Source organism: Stylophora pistillata, chromosome 13 (assembly GCF_964205215.1).
Source record: "Stylophora pistillata chromosome 13, jaStyPist1.2, whole genome shotgun sequence".
Lineage (NCBI taxonomy): Eukaryota > Metazoa > Cnidaria > Anthozoa > Scleractinia > Pocilloporidae > Stylophora > Stylophora pistillata.
The window spans coordinates 23,906,303-23,920,743 of record NC_142531.1 but is presented as its reverse complement, the minus strand read 5'-3'; the positions used below and the strand labels follow the sequence as shown (position 1 = coordinate 23,920,743).

The 14,441-nt window shown below is 37.4% G+C and overlaps 1 protein-coding gene across 1 annotated transcript; it reads right to left on the bottom strand.

Moving 5' to 3' along the window:
• Nucleotides 1-5,762: 5,762 nt before the first annotated feature.
• LOC111324608 (DEP domain-containing mTOR-interacting protein) lies at nucleotides 5,763-13,715 on the bottom strand. The gene is made up of 8 exons (XM_022928215.2): nucleotides 13,092-13,715; nucleotides 11,492-11,612; nucleotides 10,000-10,178; nucleotides 9,476-9,694; nucleotides 9,049-9,120; nucleotides 8,475-8,545; nucleotides 7,838-7,942; nucleotides 5,763-6,593 (listed from the first exon to the last, which is right to left on the bottom strand). Exons 1-8 carry the CDS (start codon nucleotides 13,336-13,338, stop codon nucleotides 6,459-6,461), a joined length of 1,149 nt encoding a protein of 382 aa, XP_022783950.1. The 5' UTR covers nucleotides 13,339-13,715; the 3' UTR covers nucleotides 5,763-6,458.
• Nucleotides 13,716-14,441: the final 726 nt, after the last annotated feature.

Here is a 14,441-nt window from a genome sequence, read left to right as displayed (position 1 = left end):
AATAACAGCACCATGTAGCCAAGCTAATGAGTTGATATTTGGACAAAATTCAGGACAACAATGTGTTGCAATGAGGTTATGCTCTTTGATTTACAATAACAAACAAGGAATCAATTCTGCTAATGATCTCGTGTCAATAATGAATATAATTTGGAAATCAGTTGTATTCAAGGTTGTCTCAGTTAACCAGACAATCATTTTTAATGCAGACAAAATTATCCACACTTTTACATGTGTTTGAGACTGACTATGAACTTCAATACAGTGAAAGCTACACTGGTACTATTCATCAAGAAGCTACAATATAAGGATATCAGTACTGTACCTCCTTAGAGAGAGCCTTTCAATCACTTGTATCTGAAAATTTCAACAATTTTGTCTTGACAACAGGATGTACTGTAGTTTCTATCTATTGTAGAGGTAATGTGGGCTTGAAAATATTTGATTCTCATGCAAGGGTTATTTATGGTAGAAGCCATCCTCAAGGTACATGTGTGCAGCTTGAAGTATCATCACTGAATAGCTGAGTACATTATTTTCAGAGTATACATAATGATATATTTGAGTTGAAAGGGGTTAAAATTAATATAGTTCAAAATAGTACCCTTTTTCAGAGTCATGTCTGTGAAACCAGAAAGTTCAATGTGAGTTGTGTTGTGGCTGTCTATTCACTCAGCTACTCGGTAATAAAATCATGTAGTTATTGGAATTCAAACACCTTATCTAATGTTATTCAGTGAGGCGAAAGATTACACGAAAATTCATCTTTGAACAAGTATTTACTATCAGATGATTTGCCAAAAACTGTTGATGTTTGTGGAACTGAAGTGAGTTTAGATCCTAAAAGTGATTACAGTGAAGGAATATTGTCTGATTCAGTTGACAGCAAATCAATTCTTGAAAATCTTGTAAGAAATAATAGTGAATGTATGGGGATTTTGATGTGGTTTTCAGTTTTTTGTATGACATATTTTTAAACCCACAAAAACGTCAAAGTATGTGTATTCCCTTTTGGTATTTAATGAAAGTCAATTGCCTTTAATTGAATATACTAAAACTGTAAACAGCACTGCTTCTCTTGTTGCAGCCGTCAGCAATACTCAATATTCAGAGACTTTTCTATTAAAAGCTATGAACTATTGAACAGTAGTACTGCTCCAATCTACTGATTTGTGACAACTTCCCTTGGGTGTGAACATTTGGCAATAAACTATGACTCAGTACCAATAATAGATGAAAAATTCCCTTCTTGTGGTTAAAGGCAAATACATCACCCACTCAGGGTTTGTAAAAGCCTTGAAAGTCCTTGAAAGTGCTTGAATTTAAAAATAAAAAGTAGAATTTAAAAATAAAAAGCCTCGAAAGTAGTTGAATTTGAGGACTAGGGCTTCATTTTTGCAGGGCTTTTTCTTTAACAATTTTCAAGTTAAAAATTACAGTGCTTTCAATCTTTCATGGAAAAGCTGAGAAATAATAATAAATAATTTTAAAATCACTTATGCAAACCTTTCCAAAAATGGTCCTTCAATTTTCTAAAACTTGGCCTTCAAAGTCATTATATAATCATTGCAGATGATACTATTTTTCATATCACTAGGCAAATGTAGTCATAAAGGCTGATAGTTTCTAAAGAAACTTTTTGGGGCTGCATCGGTGGGGGTAATGAAATAATTTGGATAGTTCCGACAAAGGGCTAATACTCAAAACGTCAGCTTTTGTAATCATTACGGTGGCCAATTTACCATTTCAACGTGTAGTCATAGACTGCATATTTTTTTAATATTATCACAGTACTTTTTGTTGTTTAATGTGTTTGGAAATCTTTTACCATGTCTTTATGTCCACTTGTCTCTGGTTCCCTCAACTTCTCCACAGCCTAAAAGACTTTGGGACATTTTTGCAAATTTCTGTAAGTCGTTGGAATTCTTTTTTTTACCTTACCGCTGATTTTGCAGCATCAGTGAACTTTGCTATTATTTCATGTGCAAGTATAATTGACCTCGCAGATGCCAACAGCAAACTGAAAGCAAACTCTGCGATAAAATCGCTGGTAAAATGGCCCAGAAAATAACCCACAGGAATTCCATGCGTGGTAGCTTCCTCTACATCAATGCGATCCATGCCTACACTTGGAGTACTGATCACTTTTAAATTCAGTAGTAGACTAGTAGGTCCATAATTTCTCTGTCCACTCTCATACTTGAATATTTAAATCCACTGTTGCATGGTATTCCTTTCACACAGTCTTATTGAAATGCATAATTAATGTATGGGGTGATATGGAACTCTTTTCCCTAACATGGAAACATTTAAGCAGTTGACTGTACTTGTTTTCAACATAATGATAGTAAATGTCTTGAAGATGAGGAAAAATAAAAATCCAATTTGATTTAACTTGGAATTTGTTTTTTCTAGCCTATCTGTCACTATTTTGTATAGGGTTTAAATTTCACTACAGGGCTTATTGGGTAGCTTAATGTGTGATTCGTGATCTCCAGATAGTCCAGATATCTCAACAGTCTGTTTTAATACAGTAAAAACTAGCATATAAGAACTTTGGTTTTCCAAGTTAGCCTCCACAGGTTCTTCTATAAATGGTGTTTACTGTGAAGTCAGTCTTCTTCAGTTCTATATCAGTTTCTTAATTTTTGTTTGAAAAAAAATAAACTTCTACTGATGGGTGTCAGTGTGACATTGCACTGTATACCAGCCTGGTAGTGCCCTGCTTTATATGGTTAACTTATACACACAGTTAAATATGTTGCACAAATACCTGTCTGGATGTATTGACTGTACATTATTGTGATCTTATGACACTGTCAGTGTTTTTTTTTTTTTTTTCTTTTTGCACTGCATGTGATTTACTACAATATATTTGAAAAGAATCTTTATTCTTAAAAAAAGAACATATATAATTGAAATTTCAGCCTAGAATGGATCTTATGTGAAGGAACTTAACTAGAGTTGAACCAGTCACCTATGAAGGATTGAACAAGTCAACAGGATTCTAGAAAAGTAAAAGTACTGTATTTATTAAATGAGGCACCAAACTTCAATTAAGTGCATACCCTGTAAGAGGGGCACTCTTTAAATCTCCACCATTTTCAGTTCAGCAAGTGGTTTAAATTTGTCCAGTTGTTGACTACAGGACAATGCCATTATAAATGATACAAATTTTCAGAGCTGTAAATGGCATGTTACCAGAATATATAAGCAACTTGTTTATTGTAAAAGATATGAAAACATTAGAGGTATCAACATGCCCATCATCCCACATAAGAATACGACAAACTTTGGTTTTAAATCTACATCTTTTAATAAAGCCAAAGTGTTGAAATTCTTGCTGGGTGAATTTTGCCCAACAAGAATTCTTACAGGAATTTAAAAATGTTTTACGAGAGAGAAAGGGGAGAATATACGTGCTTATTCAAGGCTGGGCTATATTAATTTTTTCAACCTACAGGAAGGGGGCATTGGAATTTTCATTTTTGCAGTTTTAGCTATTATTTTAGATCGGTTTTTTCAGTTGTTGGGCCCAAAAACTTCAGATTTTTGGATTTGATGTTCTTTACAGTTTCCACATTTTCCATTCTTTAGCAATTAGTTTTCAGTTTTTGTCAAAAATTGTACTGGCTTTTCGATTTGGTATCTGATGTGGGTTTCAGTTTTCCCTATTTAGACACTCATGTCCAATGTTAGACACTAGTAGCCCACTTTAGACACTAGTGTCTGATATTAGACACTATTGTTCGATTTTAGACGCTCATTTCCAATTCTAGACACTATTATCCAATTTTGTATAGAAGTGTCTAGTTTTTGTTTGATTTTGGACACTAGTGTCACATTTTAGACACTATAGTGTATGGTTTTAGACACTAATGTCCAATTTTGGACACTAGCATCTGATGTTTGGGACTATGTCTGAGTTTAGGCCCTTTGTTAGACTGGAGAGTCTGTTTTAGACATTGGTGTCTGTTTTCAGACAATAGCATATGATTTTTACAATAAAGCCCAATTTTAGACACTAGAATTCTATTTTAGGTTTCAGTATCCATTTCTAGACTCAATTAAGTGTTCAATGTTGGACAAAAAATTGTGCTGACAAAATAGGTGCAGTGAGCCCCTATGTGAGTGAGTGTTAACTTCTTCTCTTCATTCAGGTGCTACATTCTGTTCAAAATTAAAAGAGCTCTTGAAAGAGTCTGACCTAGTGGTTCTATGCTTGCCTCTGTCTTTTAAAGCAATCAAGTTCATTTCTGCTGAGGAACTTTCTATGAATTCTGCAGTAACTCTTATTAGCATTGGCCATGAAGGAACTGTCAGTAATGATGATCTTACTACCGCATTACAGAAGGGTGCTATCAAAGCAGCAACATTGGATGTCACAGACCCACCAATTCTTCCCAGAGACCACCCACTGTTGAGCATGTCAAATGTGATTACTGGTATTACTCCTAACATTGTTTCTTTGGTGCCAAAAACTCACCGGAAATTACTTTAACTTCACTAAATAATTTGAAGGCTGGGGTGAAAGGTGAAGCTCATGTATCCAGTAAACTGAGATAAGAAATTATTATGATCTGAATCATGCAATACATATCTCTATTAAACTAGAAACTCAAGTCAACTGGCTAGAAAAATTCTGCTCCTATAACATTTGTTTCTCATCACTAATGGGTTACTTTGAGTTTCATTTGATATGCAAGCCTAAATTTGAAATTGTCCATGCAAGTCTGTGAACATGGGAAAGAAGCTTACAGAGTTGAACAAAATGATACTCGAAGTATTCATTTCTAGTATAATTTCAGAGCTGAGCAAAGAGTTTCCAGCAATCTGATTGGTCGAGCGGTTCCTTATATGACACTATATAAACCACTCCACGCAGTTTATATAAAATTTTAAAATAAAATGTTAATAAATGTTACCAAAATGTTATGATTTTAGAAATTTCTCTGTTGTTCAGCTCTGAAATTATACTAAAACAACTATTCGCCTCAGGTTTGGTGAATATATATATCCTATTAACCGAGCGGGAGGTCTGTATGGGAGAATCTTGACCGAGGTTGCCAGTACAGACCGAATGCAGTGAGGTCTGTACCAGCAACCGAGGTCAAGATTTAGTTCTTATTAACCGAGTGGAAGGTCTGTATGGGAGAATCTTGACCAAGGTCGCCAGTACAGACTGAACGCAGTGAAGTCTGTACCAGTGACCGAGGTCACGATTCTCTCAAACAGACCGACCTAGCTTGGTTAATAAGATGTTTATTCTATGGCTGTGCCAATTTTTTATATTCTTTGTACCTTTTTTTTTCTAGACGGGTCTAGATGCCGGTCTAGATGGGAAAATCTAGACCGCTTTCAATATTGATTTCAGCCAATCAAATTCCTGAATTCGGTAGTTCCCAGTCCTTGTGAGACACAATCATATCATAATGTCGAATAGTCCCCTCAACTTTGTCTCAGGGATTATTCAATGATATTCACCTCGCCTTCGGCGAATAATTGTTAAATATAATATTTTGCAAGTACCAGTATAAGTATAATTTTAGCTGCAATGACACTGAAATAAAGTTTGTGTTGACATCAAGATTATGTTAACTAAACACAAATCTCGGGTCAAACAGGACCTGCAACCACAACATTTCTGGTAAGACTTTTAAACATGGGCCAGCAATATACACATGAGAAAAACATTTTTGGTGAAACTTAACACATGAAAAGAAGAATAAACACTGTAGTTATCAGAGTGCAATGATTCAAAACCTTCTCAATTTTTGTTTATTACCATCAGTTTACAATGTTGGTAATACTTATAAATAAAATTATATAAACATTTTAAATAAAATATATCCATCAAATTTTCATATAAATGTAATAAAATTCTTGTTTTCATAAATTAATCATCTGGTTTTTCTTGTATAAAAATCACTATTAACAAATTATGAGCTGTGATATGTACCAGGTAACATTCACATCAACATCACCTCTGTAGAATAAAACTGATTCAGTCCATAGTGTGTAAAAGAAACACTCAATGAAAGCAGTCAGTAGTTATAGCTGTTTTGTTCATTGTAATATGGGGAGGGGGGGTGAGTGGTGTCATAGCTTTGACCCTTAAACACTTAAGAGTGACTAGTGTATCAATTCTTCCTGCAATTTCAGCCCTGAATCAAACATTGAGGTCATGAACATCTTGATTGTTAAACAAATTCTCCTTATCAAAACCTTAGGATATATATGGAGAACAGTATAGAGACTATGCATACTGATGTTAGGGTGTAGAAGGGTTGAAGCAGGCCCTCAATATTAGTGCTGCGGCATGAGAGGTCTGCAAGTAATCTGGTACTAAATGTATGACCTCTCCTGGGCTAAAATTGCTCAAGGGTGAAAAAAACTCTTACTGAAGCACTATTAATGAGGGTGTACTTACAGGTTATTCGAGTCAGGTCAAATAGCATCTACTTTACACCCTTAAAATGGGTCATAACAACTAAGTTCACGATATTCTGTCCTCTCAGAATCTCCTGAGACACTTGTCTGTGGTTCCAGTAGAGGACATCTTTGCCATTAACTGATTTTAAAAACATTCGTACCTACAAGAGGAAAGTTTTCATTTAATCAAAGTGTTACACAATCAAGGTGAGGTTGAGGAAGCAGTGGTTCACATCCTCAACAATGAATTGATGGACCAAGCCCTGTTTCAAGGCCATTGCCTTGTGGTACCAATACTCCAAGCTGCTACTGTTTTCAGCCCCCATGGAGAATAAAAAAAAATTGGAGACTAAATTGCTGCATGGGTGACCATTTGGCGATTTGAGTTCAGCAGTTAGGTAGCAGGGTGCAATATTGCTATTACTTTAAATGCTCATGGTCTAAAGTGAAAGTGAGATAAAACATGTGACTTTGAAATAAGTTCAGCTGGGAGCTGAACCTATTCTACATTTTATTCTGCAGTGATTGCCTCCAGCCAGGATAATGTCCTCCCAAAGTGCCAGGGAGAGGGTAACTGCTTTGGACTAGTATCACACTCTTTCGCGGAATTTGCTCTCCGCACATGCTGGTTCAACAAACGAGGACTGTATACTCTCTTTTAAGTTGGCTTTTATTCTTCAGCTCACAACATTCACATTCCGCCCTACGATCTAACTAACTTAGGATCACAAGTGCCACTTTTATTGGCTACAGATATCCACACCCAGATATGTAGGTCTGGTGTGGTCGGATAGGGCTTAATTGTCTATTAATTTCCTAATCGGTTGATCCCACTAATTCCTGTTGCATGGGTCTGTTAGAAAAATCTTATTATCGTTAATCTTAACACGCGGTTTCACCAGCAATTATCTAGTTAATTACATCATTGTTTGTCGATCGTTCTACTCATTCTTTGTCAATATTTCTGGTTACATTCTACCGGTCTCTATTAAAGAACCAATAACTCACTTAGTGCGTCGCTAATCATGGGAAATATAAAACAAGCAAAATCCTAATAATGGGTGTAAACATTCCATAACACACTCATAAGGAAGAGTTGATGAATCTTAGTATCTGAGCAACTGAGCACCCACCCCTCCCATAACCCAGTATTAACCCTAACTTGTTTTAAGTGTGGGTGCAATGCTGCCCAGACACTGACATTGACCCAGAACAGCAATAACTGTTGAATGTCCTTTTTGCAACCAATGCAAAGACAGGCTCTGGACAAAACAAACTGATTTAGGTAGGTCGTGTTCAGCTGTGACTGGTGTAAACAGGGAAAAATGGACATGTTAAGAGGTAAAAAAGAAGCAGCAGAGGATGGAAGGATATTGCTATGACAAACAAGTCATAATGTTCTTACCTTCAAACCCGCAGCAGCTCCAGGACCATTAGGATCAACTGTTTGTACATAGACAGGACTGGAGCCTCGAACAACAAAGCCAAAACCAACTGCGTCACTCTTAACCTATAATGCCCAAAAAAAAGACTTGCTGTTCTGGGATCAAAGTTACTGTAAATCCTCTATTAAGCTCCCCCCTCTAATAAGCTGCCCCCCCTCTTTAGAGAAAGAAATTAATTTTTCTAAGCCCCCCTCTTATAAGCCAGCCCCCTCTTTAAAGTAAGAAATTTGCAAAAAAATATAAAATGAGAACAATTTTTTAATAAATAAGGTACATCATATCCTATTGTATCCTGGTAGTGAACATTTGGCTAAATTAATCAACACCCCCCCTCTATTAAGCCCCCCCCCCTCTCTAGAGAGCCACCACCCAAAGTACTGAAATAAATAAGCCCCCCCCCCCCCCCAGGGAGCTTATTAGAGGATTTACATCTTGCCCTCCCCAAACCCAAATTAACCCTCACTTGTTGTTGAACAAGGGGAGGGGTGGGGACTCAGTTGCTCAGACACTGACATTCAGTTGATCTCTGCTCTGCAAGCATTGCCAACAAAATACTTTTTTCTATTCATACACCATAAGAAGGGATGGATCACTTACACTTATATTTTTCATGACATAAGGTCCTTCTGGATCCATTAATTCTCTTGTAGTTATTTCTCTGACAATAACTTTAAAAAAAGAGAGAAAAAAAAAAAACAACATTAATACCTTATACAGAGCTACCTCTCAGTAACATTTGTGCTGCAATCACATTTCCTTTCTGCAGAAAAATATAAATAAAATAGACTTTTTTATACCACAAAACTGATATCAGAATGTAAAATACAATTAAAATAGCTTGTTTTGCAGGCTATTTTTTCAGAATGTCATGATAAAAATAGACTGAGATAAAATATACTACCCTGTAGAAAATAGATTTAAAATAAAAGTAAAACACAAATATAATAGATGCTCTATTTTCTCAATCTGGTAAAGTATGAATAAAATATAGCTCAGTGGGAAAAAAATAGGGAAAAAATATATGTGACAGCATTAAAATAGTTATAAAATATGGATAAAATAGGACTGTTTTCGTAAGGGTGGTGAGCAAAAGTACAATACAAAATTCATGAATGGGTCACATCACTGACTGAGTTTACTGTTCTCTTCACTGTCTAGTCACACTCTGTACCTGGTCTGGGAGATTGGCGTGGACTACCACTTGAGGGAAAAAAAACTGGACTGTCTGGAGATCTTTCATAATCTGCAATTAATTAAATAATAATTCAGGCAAAATTATAAGATATTTATATCATGTTTGTCTAACACTGAAGAAGTCAGTCAAGGAAAAACCAATCCAGACAAAGCTTTCAGAACCTTAGCCAGGCCAGTTAATTCTTGAAGGTAGAGCAGTTATGTTTCAGAAAGACAAAGCAACCCAAAATACTGGCTTGACTATGATACAGATGTTAAATTGGAGTGGGAAACTGCACCTAGCCCTCAGTCAATTGTTCATTTCATTATTTTGGGACAACGGAGACTACTACATTGGAACTGAAGATAAGATGAAATGACTCCATGGCAACATTTGCCCTCACAGAATTATTCCCTTCTCTCACCAAATTGTTCATCCAATCCTGGTCTTTCTTTTGCAAAAGGAACTGGGCTGGACCTTTGTGTGTTCAGAGGAGGAAGATTCCTTCTTCGGAAATTTCTTGGTGAGCCTGGTTGCTTATTGTCAACAATTCCCAAAGCATCTACCATTTTCTTGTTTACTACTTTGTCAATCATAAACTGATAAAAAATGTTTTCATCGCGGAAGTGAAATTCGTCCGTAACTGAAAGGGAAGGAATATTGAAGATTATAAATAGCCCTGTAACGAAAGCAGAGCACTCTCTCAACAGGCACAGAGCTTCCTCTTTTTTCAAAATGACAATTAATCCCTTACACCCAAACATCAGTATTGATATTCTTCAAACCATCTTCTATACATTCTCTTTGTCACTGACGAGGAGAATTTGTTGAAAGTTTCTTAGGTTGGTGATCATTTCCTTTATTCTTGTGGTCTCAATGAAAGATTCAACAGTATTATTGTAAGGAGAAATGAACTTCCTGCATTCTAAGTCTTTTTTTTTTAAGTACCATGCTTAATAATTCCTTGGTCTAACAGCTTTCTTCCAAGCACAACTCCATGTGTTCTGTCAGGAACTTCATTCTTTTGTTTTAACCAGTCTACCAGCTCGCATCCTGTGAAACAATTCCTATAAACAAAGTCATGACAAGGATGTGACTTGATTAGGTGGCTGTCATCATTCTTTGCCCTGCAACATAATAGAAGTAAAGAGTCAGTTACAGTGAGACTCAGAAAACCATGAACACTTTGATTGATTATGATCGATCAATCATGTACTGATCCCTATCACAATTAAGTTTAGGATATACAAGCCAATGTCAAAACCACAAACTAGGCAATCTTGCTGTTTCCAGGTTAGTTTTTTTACAAATGGGATGAGCTTTACTCTTTGAAATCTTGCGAGTGAATGGAGGAATTACTTTATCAGGCCAAGGTTTCAGAGGTTGGAGAATGCTGTTCACTGAATAAATCTCTATCCAGTGGATAGTGCAGTACATTTTGCTATCACTTGTCCACTGGATAGCGATCTATCTGTTGGATAGCAGGTCGAGCAGGGGTAATTTGGGCGAGCCAGTGCTCAGTATTTTTTCACTGAGCAATAAATGTCCACTGACCATCTTTGATATTAAAGGCAGCAGAAGGCTGGGGAGAGAGAGAAAAATTTTTTCCAAGAGGATGGGTGATGGTCAGAAATAAGGTAAGGGGCTGGGGTGGTGGATTCTTCTTGCCCTTATCCCCTGCCACCTGCCCCCACCATCCACTCTGAATCTATTTTTTTTTTTTTTAGTATTTAATATTTATAAACTTTGCCAGATTTGGCAGGAGAGATCTCACAGAACTAATGTTCCAGTAATGAGACTCCTAAACAACCCACCCGTCCCAACCCAGGGGAGGACATCCATCACACAGTAATCTTGTGTGTGGGAAATTAACGTCTCCTACCCCAACCCTGCAGGAAACAGGACCTCCATTTATTCATCCCTATTTGAGAAGACTAGAATATCTAACCATTTCTTGATGTTATAGAAAGGTAGCAAAAAATTCTTTTCAACTACTTTAAGACCCTGAGTGTTGGTCCGGCTGGGGCTCCAACCCTTAACCTCCCACACAACAGTCCAGCACTCTATCCATTGAGCTAACCGGATAACCGGATAAACGATCATGAGCTAATACCATTAACTGGCCCTCATAAGAAGCCAGCACTGCAGGCTATATGAAAACAAACTCCCACAGATAAACACACTAATCAATATCCAGTGAAGACCCATTTTTTTTTTTTTTTTTGTAACATATACACCCTATGGGTAGAGATTTACTGTTTCAGTCCTACACTATTATACATCCTTAAAAACCACAAGGACAAGAAGGGAGAACTGGTGGACAAAAGATCCATTGCCTTAGTGCACTTAATTTATCATATTCAATTCAAGCAGAGAGACCTGAGTTGTCACAAAATATGAATGACCAGCTTTAAGAATTCTTTCATTAATTTCACCTCACCTGTAGTAAATATCACAACCCTTAAATATCACTTCAAGGTCAGAGTTTTTCACAGCTGTATTGTCATCTCTTCGAAATCTGTAAAACAACATCTCATCTTTGAAACGATGGTCATCGACAACTGTCAAAGAGGAAAAGAGAAGAGAGGAGTTAGATTATAGTTAAGTCTTTAAAAGCAAAATTGCTGCTGGAGACATGGCTAAATGGTCAGCATTCTAGAAGTTGCATCAAATGACATGGGAACTTGGTGTGCCAAATCAACCCCTCAAGTGTTTAACACATAGGTTCTATAATACCCTACGTCTAAGGAGACATGGTGGCCTCATGGTTAGTGCACTCGACTCTGGATCAAGTGGTCCAGGTTCAAGCCCTGGCTGGGCACATTGTGTTGTGTTCTTAGGCAAGGCACTTCACTCTCACAGTGCTTCTCTTCACCCAGGAGTATAAATGGATTCCAGTGAATTTAACTGAATGCTGGGGGTAACCCTGTGATGGACTAGCATCCCATCTAGGGGGGAGTAGAAATACTGCTAGTTGCTTCATGCTACGGAAACCAGATTTCAGCAACAGCCCGATGGGCCACTTGGCTTGTAAGCAGGCTTTACCTTTACCTACCCTACAACTGTTCAGTGATGTATCACAGATTAATTATGTCAAAATGTGGTAAGAACAAGAAAGTGGCTCACAAGATGCAGTCAAGTGTGTCCCTAACATTCTTAGCAGATTTTGATGTCTTCTGTTAACTATAACTGAACAGATGCATGGCAACATGGAATCTATTTGTCTAATGTGAAAAAAAAATCTTCTAATGGTGATTTTATCTATGCGTCTGTCCTCCAATGGATCATTAGTAAAAACCAATCAAAATGCTTGTATGATTAAGATTTTCAAATTAATTATTAAACCAATAGATTCCACATGTTACATTGCTAAAGATCCCTTAAAGTCAGCCTTAAAGATAATCATTCGATCCAGAACTGTAATCAATCTTACAAATGCAAGATAAGGAATACAACGTGTCTGTCAAATCGTTAATCGGTTACGGTTAAGTTCAAAACGGACGACAGTGCTAAATGTCAAAATGACACTAACTAAGTCAGGCTTACGTCGGGCATATTAAGTCAAGACTTAGGTTTAGTTGAGGTGCTATGCAGTATAAACCAAACCAAGATATGGTAAAAACAGACGTTTCGAGCGTTAGCCCTTCGTCGGAGCGAATTCTATGGTAAAGACAGTAAAGTTTCTATTTGTATGGAATTATACATAGGTGAAAACATTGGAAAAGACGCTTATCCGATACTCGTTGCATTGTTATGGCTGTTAGTTGGATTTAGGCCATTCAGCACAATACGTCACAAAACATCTCTCTCTCAGCTAAGTGCTTTCACATCAGGCTAATTTACCGATAATAGCGTGAGTAAATTCTTCCCTCTCGCCGAATCCGAAAAATAATGCAAGTACTGTGTTGTTAAAAAATTGTATTGTTTGAAAGTTGTAAGATTAATTAGCAGCTTAGCCTTGGATTACCAGGTCGACATGGGCTGATGCACTTTGAGCGCTTTGAAGAAGCACAGAATAAGTGTCCTTATTTTTCACCTACCGTGATGGATTACTCCATTTTCCAAAAGAATATCCATGCATTGTACAGCTCCTGCACGACTGTTAGCGTCACCATTTTTTATCAACCAGTCAACAACGTCTCGACCCACAAAACAGCAAGGGTACATACGGAGGTGATAACGCCGGTCTCGGATCATTGGAGGTTCTTCTTCGCTGTGCAACCGGCTTCTCAAGTGCTCGCCAACCATGATGATATGCAAAGCTTTTAGAGAGAGTTGATCGGTCATTTTCACTAATGGAAAGATCACACATAGGCCTCATAGCCAAAAGAGCTATGCAAACTCCACCCAGCACTGCTACAAGCTGTTACATGTTCTCGTCGTGTGGAATCCGAAACAGGTGAGGAGAGCGGACTGGGGTGAAGTCGCCTCCTGCCTGCCAGGATCAGGCCATCATACCGCCCGAGTGATACGACTAAGTCACCGAGCGAAGGACTAAGGGTCTAACTCACTGATCTGGCTGACTAACTGTACAACTGACTTACTGTCTGAGTGCTTGAAAGACTGCCTAGCTTAGGAGCTGACTATCGAGGCGACCAGGCTTACTGAACAACTCACACACTTGGGAGTCATGGACTGCCTGAATGACTTTGTTCTTGACTGCCAGAGTTACTAGCACATGTTGCAAATAATTTTTCTTCTGACTCTGTTGGTTAATTTACCCCATTTTCACTGGTTCAACTGTTTAAAATCTTTCCTAATTAGATGGTTCTTGAATCATCAGATGCATGAGATATGCACAACTTACCAATTATGCAGATCTATTCATGCTGTAATGTCAATAATTACACTCATCCAGGGATTGATTAGTAATGATTGTATTGTAGCATCAAACAGCATCTTACTGAACAAGTTGTTTGTTTCAGTCATTTGGTTTCAGTCATTGCCCCTCCCCCTCTCCCACATCTTTGAAGCATTTTTGGAAACAGAGCTCCTTTTTATTAATAAAAGCTTTTCATCCTTCAATACCAAAATTATAGTTGTCATATCACATCTGGCTCCCCTTCCGAAAAGGGTGAACTCTTTACAACATCCACCTTCCCCATCCCTCAGGGGTAGCCTTAAGAAGAGAGTTGACTTTAGAAAGCAACATACTCTTAGTTCTGCCAAAAAGTTTTTGCCACAACTTGTATTGTGCTGTAAAAACATGTGACAGCAACACAAAAACATTCCAGTGTTGTTCAAGCAACATGCCCTTTAACGTTCTGCAGCTCCCTCAGCTGAATAACTAATGAAATGTTATCAAGGCTGTGTTCTAAAGGAAAATTGAATGGAGCCCAGTGCCCTGAATTTGTGAAATCCAGGGTGCCCAGCAGAGGCTTTTACGAAAA

Bases quoted from the DNA above. Each gene is read 5' to 3' on its own strand.
- LOC111324608 (XM_022928215.2), bottom strand. From the start codon at position 13,338: ATGACCGATCAACTCTCTCTAAAAGCTTTGCATATCATCATGGTTGGC. The intron at 10,179-11,491 runs GTGAGGTGAAAT...ATTATGTTGCAG, and splicing joins GGTTGTGATATTTACTACAG to GGCAAAGAATGATGACAGCC. The intron at 9,121-9,475 runs GTGAGAGAAGGG...AATTAATTGCAG, and splicing joins AGGATTGGATGAACAATTTG to ATTATGAAAGATCTCCAGAC.